Source organism: Stylophora pistillata, chromosome 8, assembly GCF_964205215.1.
Source record: "Stylophora pistillata chromosome 8, jaStyPist1.2, whole genome shotgun sequence".
In the NCBI taxonomy this organism is placed as follows: Eukaryota; Metazoa; Cnidaria; class Anthozoa; order Scleractinia; family Pocilloporidae; genus Stylophora; species Stylophora pistillata.
In genome coordinates, this window is record NC_142526.1 from 28,737,672 (window position 1) to 28,751,009 (window position 13,338).

Genomic DNA, 13,338 nt, shown 5'->3' on the forward strand with positions numbered 1-13,338 from the left:
AGTAACTGGCCATGATACATAATCACGTCATTGCTCGAGGAGCAAATTTCTTACCTGGCTTCATATAGCGGTTAAACGTTTGCATGTTGAAATGAACAATCGCTCCCACTTCATAATCCAGCCATTTTGCTTGGGTTTTGGTCGGTTTTGGTACCGTAAAAGTATTCACACTTCTCATCCAGTGAACATATAGAATAATTCCTAAAACTAACAAGATGTGAAGATTTACCATCCTGTTAAAGGTATTGAGTGCCTGACAATGTAGGTTTGCTTCGTCGTTTTTCACGTCGAGGAGTGTCAAATAGAGATACCTGTTCACTGGCAGGTCGCATAGCACGCATGATGAACGTTTTTAAGGCTCTGGCCCCCCGGTTGTTCAAAGGTTGGATGACGCTATCCACTGAATAAATCCCTATCCAGGCCAGTGGATAACGTAGTGGGGTCCGTAGTGTGTTTTGCCATCAAACAAATCGAGCAAAGATGAAATGAAATAAAACAGTTTTCGAAATGATTCTGATTTTTAATCATCTCTTGGAAATTCTACCGTTACGTATCGTAATGATATATTTTTTTTAGATTTTCTTATCTATATAATATAATTCTTTAGAATGTGGCTTATGGAGAAAATTCTTAATTAACAGTTCATATCTAAAAGCAAGATAAAAAAATTATGCACTAAAATGTAATTAGGCGGGGGTTGGAAGTTGGTCTTAGTCTTTCTAGACATGAAAATGTCACGAAAAATACATATCAGCATTGCTGTTAATTGGAAAAAAATTTTCGTTTATTTCACATTCCAGGAAGATAGAATCTTTTTATTGTATCATTCATCTTTTCAATTGCTGACGGTTTCATTCTTTTGCGTTGAATTTGAATTGAGCTTTCCAAGTTTAAGTTCCAGTGTTGCTCGATTTTCCATCATCTATGAAGAAAACAAAAGGAAAAACTTGTGATTAGCGAGAGATATTTCTTGAGATTAATGAGACAAATGTTCAGTTTTATTACACAGTATCCGTCGGGAACAACTCATCTAAATCCTACCGTTTTAAGTTCCTCTTGAAGTTCACTGTTAACTTTAGAGAGCGCAGCATTTCTTTCTTTCAAATCATTTATTCTCGTATTTAATTTATCCTCCTTGGTCAGTGGTCTACAAAGAAGAGAAAAAGAGCGTCAATGCTAACAGTGGCATTATATGTTCACTTGGTAACTAATGCTTCACGCGAAAAAGGAAATCTGCCAAAAACTGCTACGTATCATTCCTTTTTTTGATTTAATAGGCCACCGTAAACTGGCTCTAAAAGAGCGTCATGCAATCTCCTTCGCGGGAAATGGACGAGTGCGTGACCACATTTCATGCCATACTAACGAGCTGATGTGATCAATTTACCAGTGCCATTTCTGACAAAGCTTTACCTTACTACAACTTTTGGCGGTTCCGTGTTAAGTTTTCTTTCTTTTTCGCCATCCTTGTCTATTCGCCTTCCTTGTTTCAGTGTTGGAGGACTTGGAGGTTTCTGTGGGTGGTAAATAAAGATAAGAAAAAAAAAAAAAACAGAACAGTTATTAGTGAATTAGAATGGAAGTGAACGAATGAAGTGAAAAGTGGGGCTACAAATTTTCAGGTGGATGCGCAGTCTGAGACTCCCGGACTTGTTATTAGAAAAATGCCTTCTCATGCCAACTGAGATCTTACCTAAGTTCAGGTCACTTTATTGTAAAAGCTAGCGCTAAGAAGTCACGACGTTTCGACCTCTCTGAGGTCATTTTCAAGTGAGTAAGTTTTCCAAATCAGCATAAATATGTTGAAGCAAGTTGAAGACGATAAAATGTGGCGAACGCTAAAATATGTGAAAAAATGTAAACAATATACAATGGAAGAGAATAAAAGAATAACGGAATAAAAGAATAAAATAATCGTAGCACGAATTGTTCTAAACATATAGTTTGGCGCGAATTGAATCGCACTGTTTGTTAAGCGTTGGTTTCAGTTCTTTGATAAAAAAAACATTTCAAAAACAAGACAGTCAAATTTGTTCTGACACTTCCTTAAGATTCGAAAACTCTTTTTGATGTCTTCTGGCTCCATGTCGTGCTGCTCTCTGAGGTGGTGTCTGATTGCCGATCCTTTGTGTTCTTCAATTCGTTGGTGTAAGTGTCGGCACGTGTAGCCGACATAGCCTGCACGTGTAGCCGACATAGCCTGCATCGCACAGGCCACACTGAAATGAATACACCACGCATTGTTGACTCACAAGAGACGGTTTGTCTTCCCTGACCCTAATTTCATTTTTGATCTTTTTACTTGTATAAACTGGGCTAATATCTACGTTGATCTTCCGACTGAGGTCAGCCAACTGTTTTCGTACTAAATTTGCAGATTTCTGGTCCTTGTAGGGCAACACGATTCTGACTGGGGCTTCTCTTTTATCAGCCATTCGGGTATGTGAATCCTCAGACACTTTTGATTCAACCAATCTGCGAATGGTTGACTGCACAAGGTCGTCAGAATAGCGCAGTCGGGAGAAGATCTCTTTAAGGCGTTCACATTCCTCATGAAAAAACTTCCACGTAGACGAGAGTTGAAACGCACGGTTTATTTTATATTTTTATTCCTTTATTCTTTTTTTTCTCTTCCACTGTATATTGTTTACACTTTTTCACATATTTTAGCGTTCATCACATTTTATCGTCTTCAACTTGTTTCAACATAATTATTTATGCTGATTTGGAAAACTTACTCACTTGAAAATGACCTCTGAGAGGTCGAAACGTCGTGACATCTTAGCGCTAGCTTTTATTTCAAAGTCGATTTCTAAGAAACTACTTATTAACACTTTATTGTAATATAGGTATATTATATGACACGTACCAACTTCGGAACCGGTCGTGGTAAGGCCTCCTGGGTGTGAGGAGGTCTGCTCACTGCTGCCGTGACTCCTGAAGAACAGAAGAACTAAAAGTCAGCAAGGACGTACAAGTGTTCTTCATAAAACTAATTAACAAAATACACATCGCAAAACATTTTGAGCCGAAGGTTCTTCATGCCTCACCTTCATTGGTAGTCTTCTGGGCAGGCGTTGAACCAGACCAACCTACCTCCTGATACAAGGAAAGTAAACAAAACGAACGATTACATTTCTCTTTCAACATTTAGAGACCATTTTCGGCCTGGCGTTTTAAAATTTATTAGATAAGGAGACGTCACATTCAGTTGCCGCTTTCCACTGTCCGGCACCCTGCCTTTTCACAGCTGCTCTTCAGCAACAGAGGTGATAATGACGATACACAAAGCAAAGCCCACCCAAAAGTACGTGTATACGAGTCGGCCTTTGACACATACGAACGACGAAACAGAGATAAACGAATATCTTAAAACCCTTACATGCGAGTGGTCCAGTGAAAACGATCTCCGATGAATCCCGGGACGAACAGATGAACCATGCGTGCCTTCACCTTCCTGTGCTTCAACAAAACTTTCAAATCTGCTGAAGTCTGCAAAATCTTCCTGTTTTTCTACATTGTCCTTTTCGTCTACAACTTTCTCTTGTTCGGTACCATTCTCTTTTCTGTGTCTGGGTGTGTTGGGTTCGCTCCTTACTGGCGCTGCACTGTCGCCCGTCTAAAATACAGAACTATAGTTGAAACCTGTCTAGGAATAATTAAACTAAAAAAAATTGCACGCGTCTGATTGGCTGAAAACGAGTGTATTTTCCATGTAACATGAGTGCAAAGTTGTAACACGAGTGCAAATTATAAATGGCGCGCGCGCACTGTCAAAATTTCGTCTTTCTCGACTTTCTGTGATGCTTTTCTCGTGAAAATTATTCTCAAGAAAAAAACACGATTTCTCATACAATTTGGTGAAGTGAGCACCTAGAAATTATTCAAAGACTACAAATTGCACTCGCCCTACAGGCTCGTGCAATTTTGCTGCCTTTGAAAACTTTACTCGTGCCTGTTAACACCAACTTGCACTCGAAATCATGTCGATGCCTATACTAATTTATTGACCAAGCTTGCTGTAATTTTGCCAGTTTTATCAAACACCGCATTCACGTACCTGACTAGAAAAACTTGACGACGTTGATGGTGGTGTCCCTGTAAAATAAACAAAATAAACAACAGTGATCTTATAACTCGAGAAATGCTGATTACCAGGAGATGTCCAAATATGCAGATTAAAGAAAGAACATTCCGTAAGTCTGGTCGCTGTAAATAGGAAAGACGATAGCACTAAAGCTTGTAGACAGGGGGCCTTTCAATTAAAACAATATCAAACGTTATTTTTGAGCAACATAAGATAGATAAATGCATAATAATGTATAAGCGAATTAATGGGCGTTTGCCGAATTATCTAAATGAGCACTTAATTTTGAATGATAAGCGGCACTCCCGCAACACTAGATATTCAAGCATTAATGCTGTTTGTCCTAAATACAAAAGAGAATCAGAGGGAGGACGCTCTTTCGGCTACAAGACTGTGGAATAGTATACCTATTGAAATTAGGAAACTAGATTCTATAGCATGTTTTAAAAAGAACATGTTTGCCAATATTTTAAGGAACAACAATGTTTGCATCATTTTACTATTTAATAATATCTTCTTAATTGAATCTTGTCTTATTTTAAATGCATATTTTAAATGTTTACATATTTTAGCTTACATATTTATCTGATTATATATTATTAGCCTCTGGCTATTAAGTGCTACCCTCTTTAAATAAAGGCTTTCATTCATTTCATTCATTTATCAAACGTTATTGATACAGCATACTTCTAGCAGCAGCAAATAACACATATCTAACGTCGCTGAATCAGACAGAAGTAACAGACTGCTTTCACATAACTTGAAGTACTATACTGTATCTACTGAGCGACTATGGCGTTTGAAGCTGACCGAAACGTTTCGACAAGCATTTATTACTTCAACTAAGAGTGGGATAGGGCGCATAAAGAATGCTATGGAGATCTAAATTTTCCGGGTTCTCCCACAATATGAGATGTTAAAGAACGGAACAACAAATTTCTAATGATACATTCTAAAACAGGACATAAATATCTATACCTCTATTCTCTTTAGCTTTTGTAGCAAAAAGCTTATTAAGATCCAACGAAGACGATCTTGAATGACCTTTCTTGTTCCTAGGGGGTGGAGGAGGGGGGTCTTTCTTTCCTTCTGAAGACACAGAACTCGGACCCTCTTCTTCGACTGGTGTTGTCACCAAACTAGAATCACTTTTAGTATTAAGTTTTACATCTCCTGTTGACCTCGGCCTCTCACCACTTCTCCTATTCACTCGATACACTACTTCTTCCTTTCCGGCTTCTTCCTTGGGTTGTTCATCTTCCTGCTCCTCCTGTGCCAGAGATGGAGGTGAAGGTGTTCTCATTCCCTCGGGGGAAAGTGGTGAGGTAGGAGTATCCTCCTCAGGTGAGGAGGGAGGTGATTCGGAAGGTTCAGGGGAGCCTGAGTCTTTTTGACGCGGTGATGCCTGGTAAATAAATTTATTAGTGGGTGTCCAGCCATCACGAGCTTGTTTTCCAGATGGAGGCGGGAGCAGCTGCCCTGGAAGAGCATCGAGAAGACTGGGTTTCACTGCTGCTCTTGGTCGCGCTATCTCTATCTCTGCCGTAACTTGGGTGGGGCTCATAGGTCCACTGTGTGGCACTTCACCTTGCTGAGAAGGCGTACTTGGCATGTTAATATGAAGAGGGTTCACAGGATTACCAAGGTTGGTATTCCTGCTGGATTGGCCATCTGTTATGGCATCTTCTACAGAAGCTGGATCTGACAGTGACCTGGGCTTTGCAACATTGTCCTCATTTCCCTGGAGGTCACCTTGTGATGGTGTGGCTTGAACAACTGACAACTACAAAAAATTAACAAAAAAACCAACATAAAACCACAGTCCATTGTGCACTTTCTAGTAAAAGGCAAACTTAGAGGCTATGAGATCAATTTAAATCTAAGGAAATAAACTGCATTTAAGAACATTTTTCAGTTTTCACAATGTAAAAGTTTACTTACCGCTTTCTTTCTCATAGGAAAGTTGTTAAAATTAGTGCGCTGTGCAGTGCTTTCAGAAGAACCACTGAAACGTAACCAGTGCTGTGCAGACAGATAGTGCAAAATAGTGGGTACAGTGCTTACTAACAACATCATCATTAATCACTATGCAGTGCAACTGTTATTTCAAACAGGGATATTTCCTTACAGAAATTTTCAATTGAGTGTTAAATCAACTGGAAAGGCATTGAATTTAATTCACCATGTCCAGCCACTCAGTTCTGCAAAAATTTTGCCATCCTCTCATGTAATTAGCTGAAAAAACTAAAGCAAATCAGGCCTTGGTTTTCCGACAGCGTGTTATGCCAGTCTTTATGAGTTCTCAATGGCTCACTGGGAAGACAATTTTGTTTCAAGACTGGCTACAGTGTTGACTTTGTTTCTGATTTTATGACACCCAATCAAAAATTTTTCTGTGCAAACAACATGACATAGACAATGGTAAAGACACATCTTCTGCATCAAAACTGATGTCAACAAAATTAAACATCTCAAAACTTATTATTATATAGTTGTATCATTCAACAGGTAAACAGATGAATTTGCCTAGTACATAATCTAGTAACAACTGAAGTTCCAATTCTGCCTCAATTAAGAGACATCTGGAATTCAACCACAGTGAAATCTATGTTAACCTACAAATTTCTTTTCAGATTTGTACACTGAGCAAAACTATAACTAAATTCCCAATTCATCTCTTGATAAATTTTTATCACGAAAGTTTTCCCACAGGGTTTTGAGGAAGATCAAAACTTGAGAACAATAGTTTATTACATATATCAATGGAATCAACAAGAGATATATGATCCTAACACAGCATGAAATCAGTGCTCAAGAGGCACAAATATGTTTTTCCCTTAGTCTACATTATTTTTAATTATAACAATGCCAACTTACATGGTGTAACTGACAAACGTTTATCACTTTTGGTAATCTACCCGAGATGTGATCATTTCTAATTATACTAACAATGATGTACCTCTGGTGATGAAACATTTCCTTTAACACCTTCTGGTTCTTCACTTTCATCTGTTTGAGGTGGCACATCAACTGGACACATGTCTTCTCACAGATGGTAATAAAAAAAAATTAAGAGATGTGCAGAATAAAACACAGGCAATTTTTAATGAATTTTTTTTCCGTGTGCATTTCATTAAGGAATGCAAGTCACTTACTATGAGAAGGAGAATCTACCAGTCTATCAAAAATCACCGTGGATTTTTCTTGTCTCAACCCCTTAAGGACTTAGCATTTTCATTCAAACTGAAATAGCAGGCAAATTATTTGTAGTATCCCTATAAAAAATGCATTTTCTTAAAGTTTGAGAAGCAATGATTTCAGATATTTAAATCAATTTTATAAATTTGAACATTAAACAGATTGGGAGGTCATTCTTTCATGCTGAGACATTTTACTTATTTCAACACCTTTTCTATTTTACCAGAATGTGATCTGCACATACTGAACTAAAAAATATTGTCTGAGATTTGCATCTTAAAAGTTCAACTTATTTATAGTGCATTTTTGAATCATTTTTAATTTCAAAGTAACACTTTGAGCAAGATTTTAAAGCAGATGCTTTATCTCAAGGAGTACAAAGAAAATCCAAAATCCCAGACATGATTTTCATGATTCAAACACTAAACATTACCATGTACTTTCCTAATTCTGGAAATTATCAGCTCATTAAAGCCAGTTTTTATTTTACAGTGGGTTGGAGACCAGAGATTAACCCATGTATCAACTCAAAATTATTAAGTTTTGCATTAACACAGAGTATGCTAAGTGTACCTTCATCCTTTTCTGGTAACAAGACAGTAGGTAAGGTCAGTGGCAGTTCCAGGCCATGTCGCATAGCTACAACAAGATGCATTGCAATGCAAAACTCATCTAGATTCAAAGCATTGTCCTTGTTGAGGTCTGACAAGTGCCTTAAAAGAGTACACAAGAAAATCATAAATTCAAATAACTGCTTTTACTTGCACTTTTTCAGGAACCCAATTCAAGAACTTTCAAGGACTTTTTAGGTCATATTCAAGGACCTTAGCTCTCAAGTTCAAGGACCTTTTACATTAAATAGGAGCTTATAGAAATAAACATTATATGCAGCATCGGTCAAAAATTCCAACAAGTATGCACATCAGAGTGATCACGTGCTAAGTAACCAAGGTTATTTTCAATGTACCAATCAAGTACAAAATATATAAAAAATCACGTATCAAACATCATAATCGGATGTGGGACTTGAAAAGAAAACTTGTTTTCGTGATTTGTGCCAGAAACTTACACTCTTAATTAACACTGGCAACAAAAGAAAACTTCGCCTTTGATTCCTCTGCACTTATATTCAAGGACTTTTCAGAAATTTTCAAGGACCCGAGTCTAAATTCAGGGGTTTTCAAGGCCTTGAAAACAAAAAATTAAATTCAAGGACTTTCAAGGACTTTCAACTGCCTCCCGGTTAGCTCAATGGATAGAGCACTGGACTGTTGTGTGGGAGGTTGAGGGTTCGAGCCGCTGCCGGACCAACACTCAAGGTCCTAAAATAATTGAGAAGAATATACTACCTTTCTATAACATCAAGAAATGGTTAGATATTCTACTCCTCACAGATAAGAATGAATAAATGGAGGTCCTGTCTCCTGCAGGGTTAGGGGTAGGAGACGTTAATTTCCCATGCACAAGATTACTGTGTGATGGATGTCCTCCCCTGGGGTGGGATGGATGGGTTTGTTGGAGCTTAAACAGGGTTCGTACACTTTTGACCTGTTAAAATTCCATGACTTTCCATTACTTTTTCCATGACCTTTTGAAAGATTCCATGACCTGTTTGCAAACATTCCCACAATGCGCGCTTCTGTTTATTTTGAATGAAATTAAATCTGATTTTTGGACTCATCAGTTAACTTTTCAACTTTGGGTCTTAATGCCTTTCACTCACAGAGAGCATATTGATTTTCCATGACTTTCCATGACCCACACCTAAATTTCATGACTTTCCAGGCCTGGAAAATGAAATTTTGAAATTCCATGACTTTCCAGGTTTTCCATGACCTGTACAAACCCTGTTAAACCTTGTAGGGGACCTATGTCCTATTGTTTCTGCTCCAGTACTTTGTACAAATCCTTAAATACTCAAATACTCAATACTCAAGGAGCACAGAAACTCTTTTTTACAATGCCATCCTAGATAATACGGATCAACTACAAAAAATTCATTGTTGCATACCATATTTTGGATAGCACCTCAACTGGTAAGCCAGATTTCATGAAAAAATCCCTTGCTCTTGGACCTACATTGCAAAGTTTGCATGGTTAACAAATTGTGCTCACAAAGGTAGCACTACTGTTAACACAATACATTAACAAGACCATTCTCATGACAGCCACTCACTACTAAGCAAAAGGCATATATCAAAATACCAATCCAAATCAGCTTTCCCCTCCCCTCCCCCCCCTATAGGCAAAGTCATTGAGTGCATATAATGTTATTTCCAACAGTTATTGACAAAAGTGAACATGAATGTTACTAAAACTGTTGGTTACCTTTCACAACACCATCCACAGCTGGTTGCAGTCTTAAAAACTGTTTTGTGTAGTATTCTCTTTGATCAGGCAAAATATGCCAAACATTATCTTCTGATTCCTCTTCAATGCTGCTGACACTTTCTGCAAAGCTTGCCAGTGATGGAGCTCTGAATGAATGAGAAAATAAGTTTTAAAATCATGTACACATGGTACAATGAACATTGTACTGTGTAGTTCAAAACATACCTAAGGAGAACTTCACCCTCTTCACCCGCAAGCTCAGGAGAACTGCTGCGATCAACATCTTCATCACTGGAGCTGTGTTCTTCATCCAGTTCATTCACTACTGGTATTTGTTCCAGTGAAGCATTTGGAGGAAATGCTGCCCATTGTGTACTGTTAGGAATGTTTGCATGATTTTCACCTCGTCTCCACATCCCTGAAAATGAGTGGCAAGATTGAGAACCTGTCAAATTATTTGTTATCTGTGAATACATAAATAATGTTATATATCTTGTTTAATTAAAGAATATCACGACAACTGATAACAAAAAAACCATCCCTAGTCTTCATCTGGCAGTCAAAAGTGACTGATCATTAATTTTTATGATCACAGGATATAAGAAACATGGGACTGTGGAAGAGGGACTGAAGAACATGGGACTGAGGAACATGGGACTGACAAATATGGGACCGAGGAACACGGGACTGAACATGGGACCAAACATGGGACTGAACATGGGACTAAACATGGGACTGAAGAACATGCGACCGAAGAACATGGGACGGAAGAACATGGGACTGAAGAACATAGGACTGAAGAACATAGGACTGAAGAACATGGCACTGAAGAACATGGCACTGAAGAACACGGCACTGAGAAACATAGGACTGAGGAATGTGGGACTGAGGAACATGGGACTGAGCAACATGACAGTGAGGAACATGGGACTGAAGAGCATGAAACAGATAAACATGGGACTGACAAACAAGGGACTGTGGAAAATGAAAATGAGGAACATGCACTGATCCATGCTAAGAGCAAAGGAATGAAAAGTGTAAAATTTTCAAGAAAGAGAAGATATGGATAATGAAAACATATTCAATCTAAGATCCTGTTCAATCGTCTGTTCAAAGGTAGACACACACAAGACTTATCGTATCAAATTCTAAAGAAGTTGTTTTCATTCCTATCATCTACAAAGCACTTCTGTAGTATGACATCCAATGCTTACTTTCTCCCCTTGGTTCAGCTGGATGGTTTACCCAGGATGATTCTGCATTATTTGGGGGTGGAGGACTGGCTGGGGATTTCACTGCCCAACCAGGCTGCCCTGAATTCTGAATCTGTTCACCTGACCAGAACAATGAAGATTATTTAATAATAATAAATTGTACTCAAAATATTACGATTTGAATCAATGCAAGCATGGAAAGATACTCATAGTACATGTAATCGAACCTGTAGAAGGAGGCAGGGACTGAGTTCTCGTGAGTACATTGCCTTGGTGAGATCCTGCAACTACTTGACCACTGTATACTACACCTTGAACAGGTGGCCCAACAGGGATAGTTTGGTGATACTGTGGCACAGCATAATGACCTTGCTGGTATGACTGTGCAACAAATTGTCCTGGTATTTGCTGGGTTGGGGGCCCTGGGGACTGGAAGGGTGTTGCAATAAAGTGAGCTTGCTGTGCAGGCACCATGTAGACGGCAGGAATTTGCTGTCGTGGCTGCTGTGGCCAGTTTCCTCTCTGCTGTAGATGTTGTGAGGGAACTTGCTGGACTGCCATAGGTCTGGGTGGTGGTGGAATTACAACATTTCCTGGATAAACACCTGTTCCTGGAATAATGACTGCTGGGGATCCCACGGGTGATGTTATACTGTCGGGATCAGGATTTACTGCAGCCATATCAACCATTTCAGCTGGCTGTACCTTAGATGAGCCTGTTATTGAACTGTTATGATGTACATCTTTCCTTCCATCAGCTTTCTTAAAGGTCATTTTTTTCTTTTTGTCTGTTTTGCAAATTGAAAAAAATCTTCTAACTATTTTCTGACTGAAGTGTGTATCAATCAGAATGGTATCCAATGTCATGTTTTTTAATGTAACCAGGTAAAAAATAAAAATGCTTTAAATAATAAGGCAACAACTATACAATGCTAGTAATGTAACAAATTTCAGGAGACAAGTCCACACAGAGAACCATGGCCCATGATCAAGATAACATGAGCTTCGAGAGTTTTGAGATAACATACATCTGTCAAGTATAAACTACAACTCTAACATGAAACAGAGGCTTTTTCTTCACATAATACACACTTGTAAAGTACCTGCAGATTCTACAAACTTTTCTTTTTCTCTCTTTTTCTTATCTTGTCTATTGGCAACTTCATCATCTCCTTCTTCAACAAGCAAAGTGCGGTTCATATCTGGAAATCATAGAATAAAGACTGTGACAGAAGGTATTTACATAGGGTAATATTGTACCTTTGTTTAAAAAGGAGTCTACCTGGCCCAGAAACTGCTTCAACTGGAGGAAGTAGAGCTCAATTGAAAAGAATGTTGGTGTATCATTTTACACAGGGCTACCAAGTCATAGATAAGTTGGACAGACTTTCAGGGCTTCCGACCGTACAATTGTTTTAAAAAAGGAAAAACGAATATGTATTGCATTTGTGATAACAATATTCTTGGTATATATTGCCAGTGTAACAAATATAAGTTCAAGGATGTTTTCATTTCAGCTTTAAGCTGATAACTTTACCTAAAATGCTAAATATTATTTCAAGTGTAAAGATGAGTGATTTTGCAGTAACTTCCAACAAATTCAAACCTTGCTTAGTTGAATTAGACATGTTGTGGAAGTTTTCAGATTGAAACATAAAACAATATAAAGACCAACATAGCAAGCGAATTAGCCAGGCTTTCAGCAATTTTAAGTGAAATACTTTCAATTTAAGAAAGGAAAAAAAACATGTGGTCGTTTTCTTTCAGCAAATAGGAAATTCTCTCTAAAATTATACGAGACTCCTCATAAATTTTCAAACAGAAACTACTAAATTTAGCAAAATAGACACGCTCTGCCGAGTAAAATGGACTGCATGTACACCCTCGACAAAAGCTATTGAAGTAACAATGGAATGAAATAAGCTGAGTCAAGGACTGTTTAATTACTGAAAACAAAACTTACCAAAAATAGTTTTGCTTGAATAAAAGCGCAACGTTTAAGACTTAGAAACTGCTTTAAAAAAGTTATCTGATACCTACCAAAGTGGAACATATAAGTCATGATTTTGGATATCAAACACGCGACTTCACCTTTCAGTGGTCAAAGTTATGTGTAATTTAAGCTACATAATCGTGGTAAACAATCCAAAAAGCTCTAGATATCACAGTAAGTAAATTCTTACCTTTAACAAGTCAATTATGTGCAAAGGAATTAAGTTTTCATCCAGTTTGCGATCAACTTCGATATCCTCCTCAGCAATCCTCCTCAGCAATCCTCCTTCGCTTTCAGTAAAAGACGGAAATTCTTCGAAAGGGCCAAAAAATAAATCATTGTGAGAAACTTAACATTTTTCTACGGTAAGCCTCTTGTCTGATTAGATTAGGAGCTTTAATCAACCATATATTGAACAGAATCAGCAATTTCCTTAACTTAGTAGTGGAAATCTGCGGCCATATTGGAACATAGTCACGTGCCAAAATATGCACTCCCAGACACTCCCGGATGAG

At 38.1% G+C, this 13,338-nt stretch overlaps 2 protein-coding genes and 1 long non-coding RNA gene across 6 annotated transcripts in view; 1 reads left to right on the forward strand and 2 right to left on the reverse strand.

The window, feature by feature from the left end:
* The window catches only part of LOC111323937 (uncharacterized), a 2,195-nt gene extending 1,963 nt beyond the window's left edge, over positions 1-232 (reverse strand). The window contains exon 1 of the mRNA XM_022927400.2: positions 55-232. Coding sequence (XP_022783135.2) covers positions 55-232 — 178 coding nt within the window. The remainder of the gene's footprint in view (positions 1-54) is intronic.
* Positions 1-511, forward strand: part of LOC148725749 (uncharacterized) — a 1,845-nt gene extending 1,334 nt beyond the window's left edge. The window contains exon 2 of the long non-coding RNA XR_015990338.1: positions 1-511. This exon is cut by the window's left edge and continues 782 nt beyond it. This is a non-coding gene — a long non-coding RNA (uncharacterized LOC148725749).
* On the reverse strand, positions 500-13,305 carry LOC111323132 (uncharacterized). 4 transcript variants are annotated; one of them, XM_022926433.2, is made up of 18 exons: positions 13,014-13,305; positions 11,934-12,032; positions 11,058-11,618; positions 10,831-10,950; positions 9,842-10,034; positions 9,614-9,762; positions 9,297-9,360; positions 7,859-7,998; positions 7,047-7,129; positions 6,029-6,109; positions 5,066-5,870; positions 4,061-4,098; positions 3,383-3,619; positions 3,051-3,099; positions 2,870-2,937; positions 1,414-1,514; positions 1,042-1,147; positions 500-922 (listed from the first exon to the last, which is right to left on the reverse strand). In XM_022926433.2, the coding sequence occupies exons 2-18, from the start codon at positions 12,028-12,030 to the stop codon at positions 836-838; spliced, it is 2,979 nt and encodes a 992-aa protein (XP_022782168.2). In that variant the 5' UTR covers positions 12,031-12,032; positions 13,014-13,305; the 3' UTR covers positions 500-835. The 4 variants fall into 4 exon arrangements, with proteins under 4 accessions (XP_022782168.2, XP_088585562.1, XP_022782176.2 ...); XM_088729436.1 differs by having other exon boundaries at positions 7,047-7,132; XM_022926441.2 differs by lacking the exon at positions 6,029-6,109.
* Positions 13,306-13,338: the final 33 nt, after the last annotated feature.

What these genes read in the sequence shown, in the direction of transcription:
- LOC111323132 (XM_088729436.1), bottom strand. Translation starts at nt 12,030, where the DNA reads ATGAACCGCACTTTGCTTGTTGAAGAAGGAGATGATGAAGTTGCCAAT. An exon ending in GAGGGTGAAGTTCTCCTTAG is followed by an intron (nt 9,763 to 9,841) that starts GTATGTTTTGAA and finishes TCATTCATTCAG; the next exon opens with AGCTCCATCACTGGCAAGCT. An exon ending in TTCAAGAGGAACTTAAAACG is followed by an intron (nt 923 to 1,041) that starts GTAGGATTTAGA and finishes TTTTCTTCATAG; the next exon opens with ATGATGGAAAATCGAGCAAC.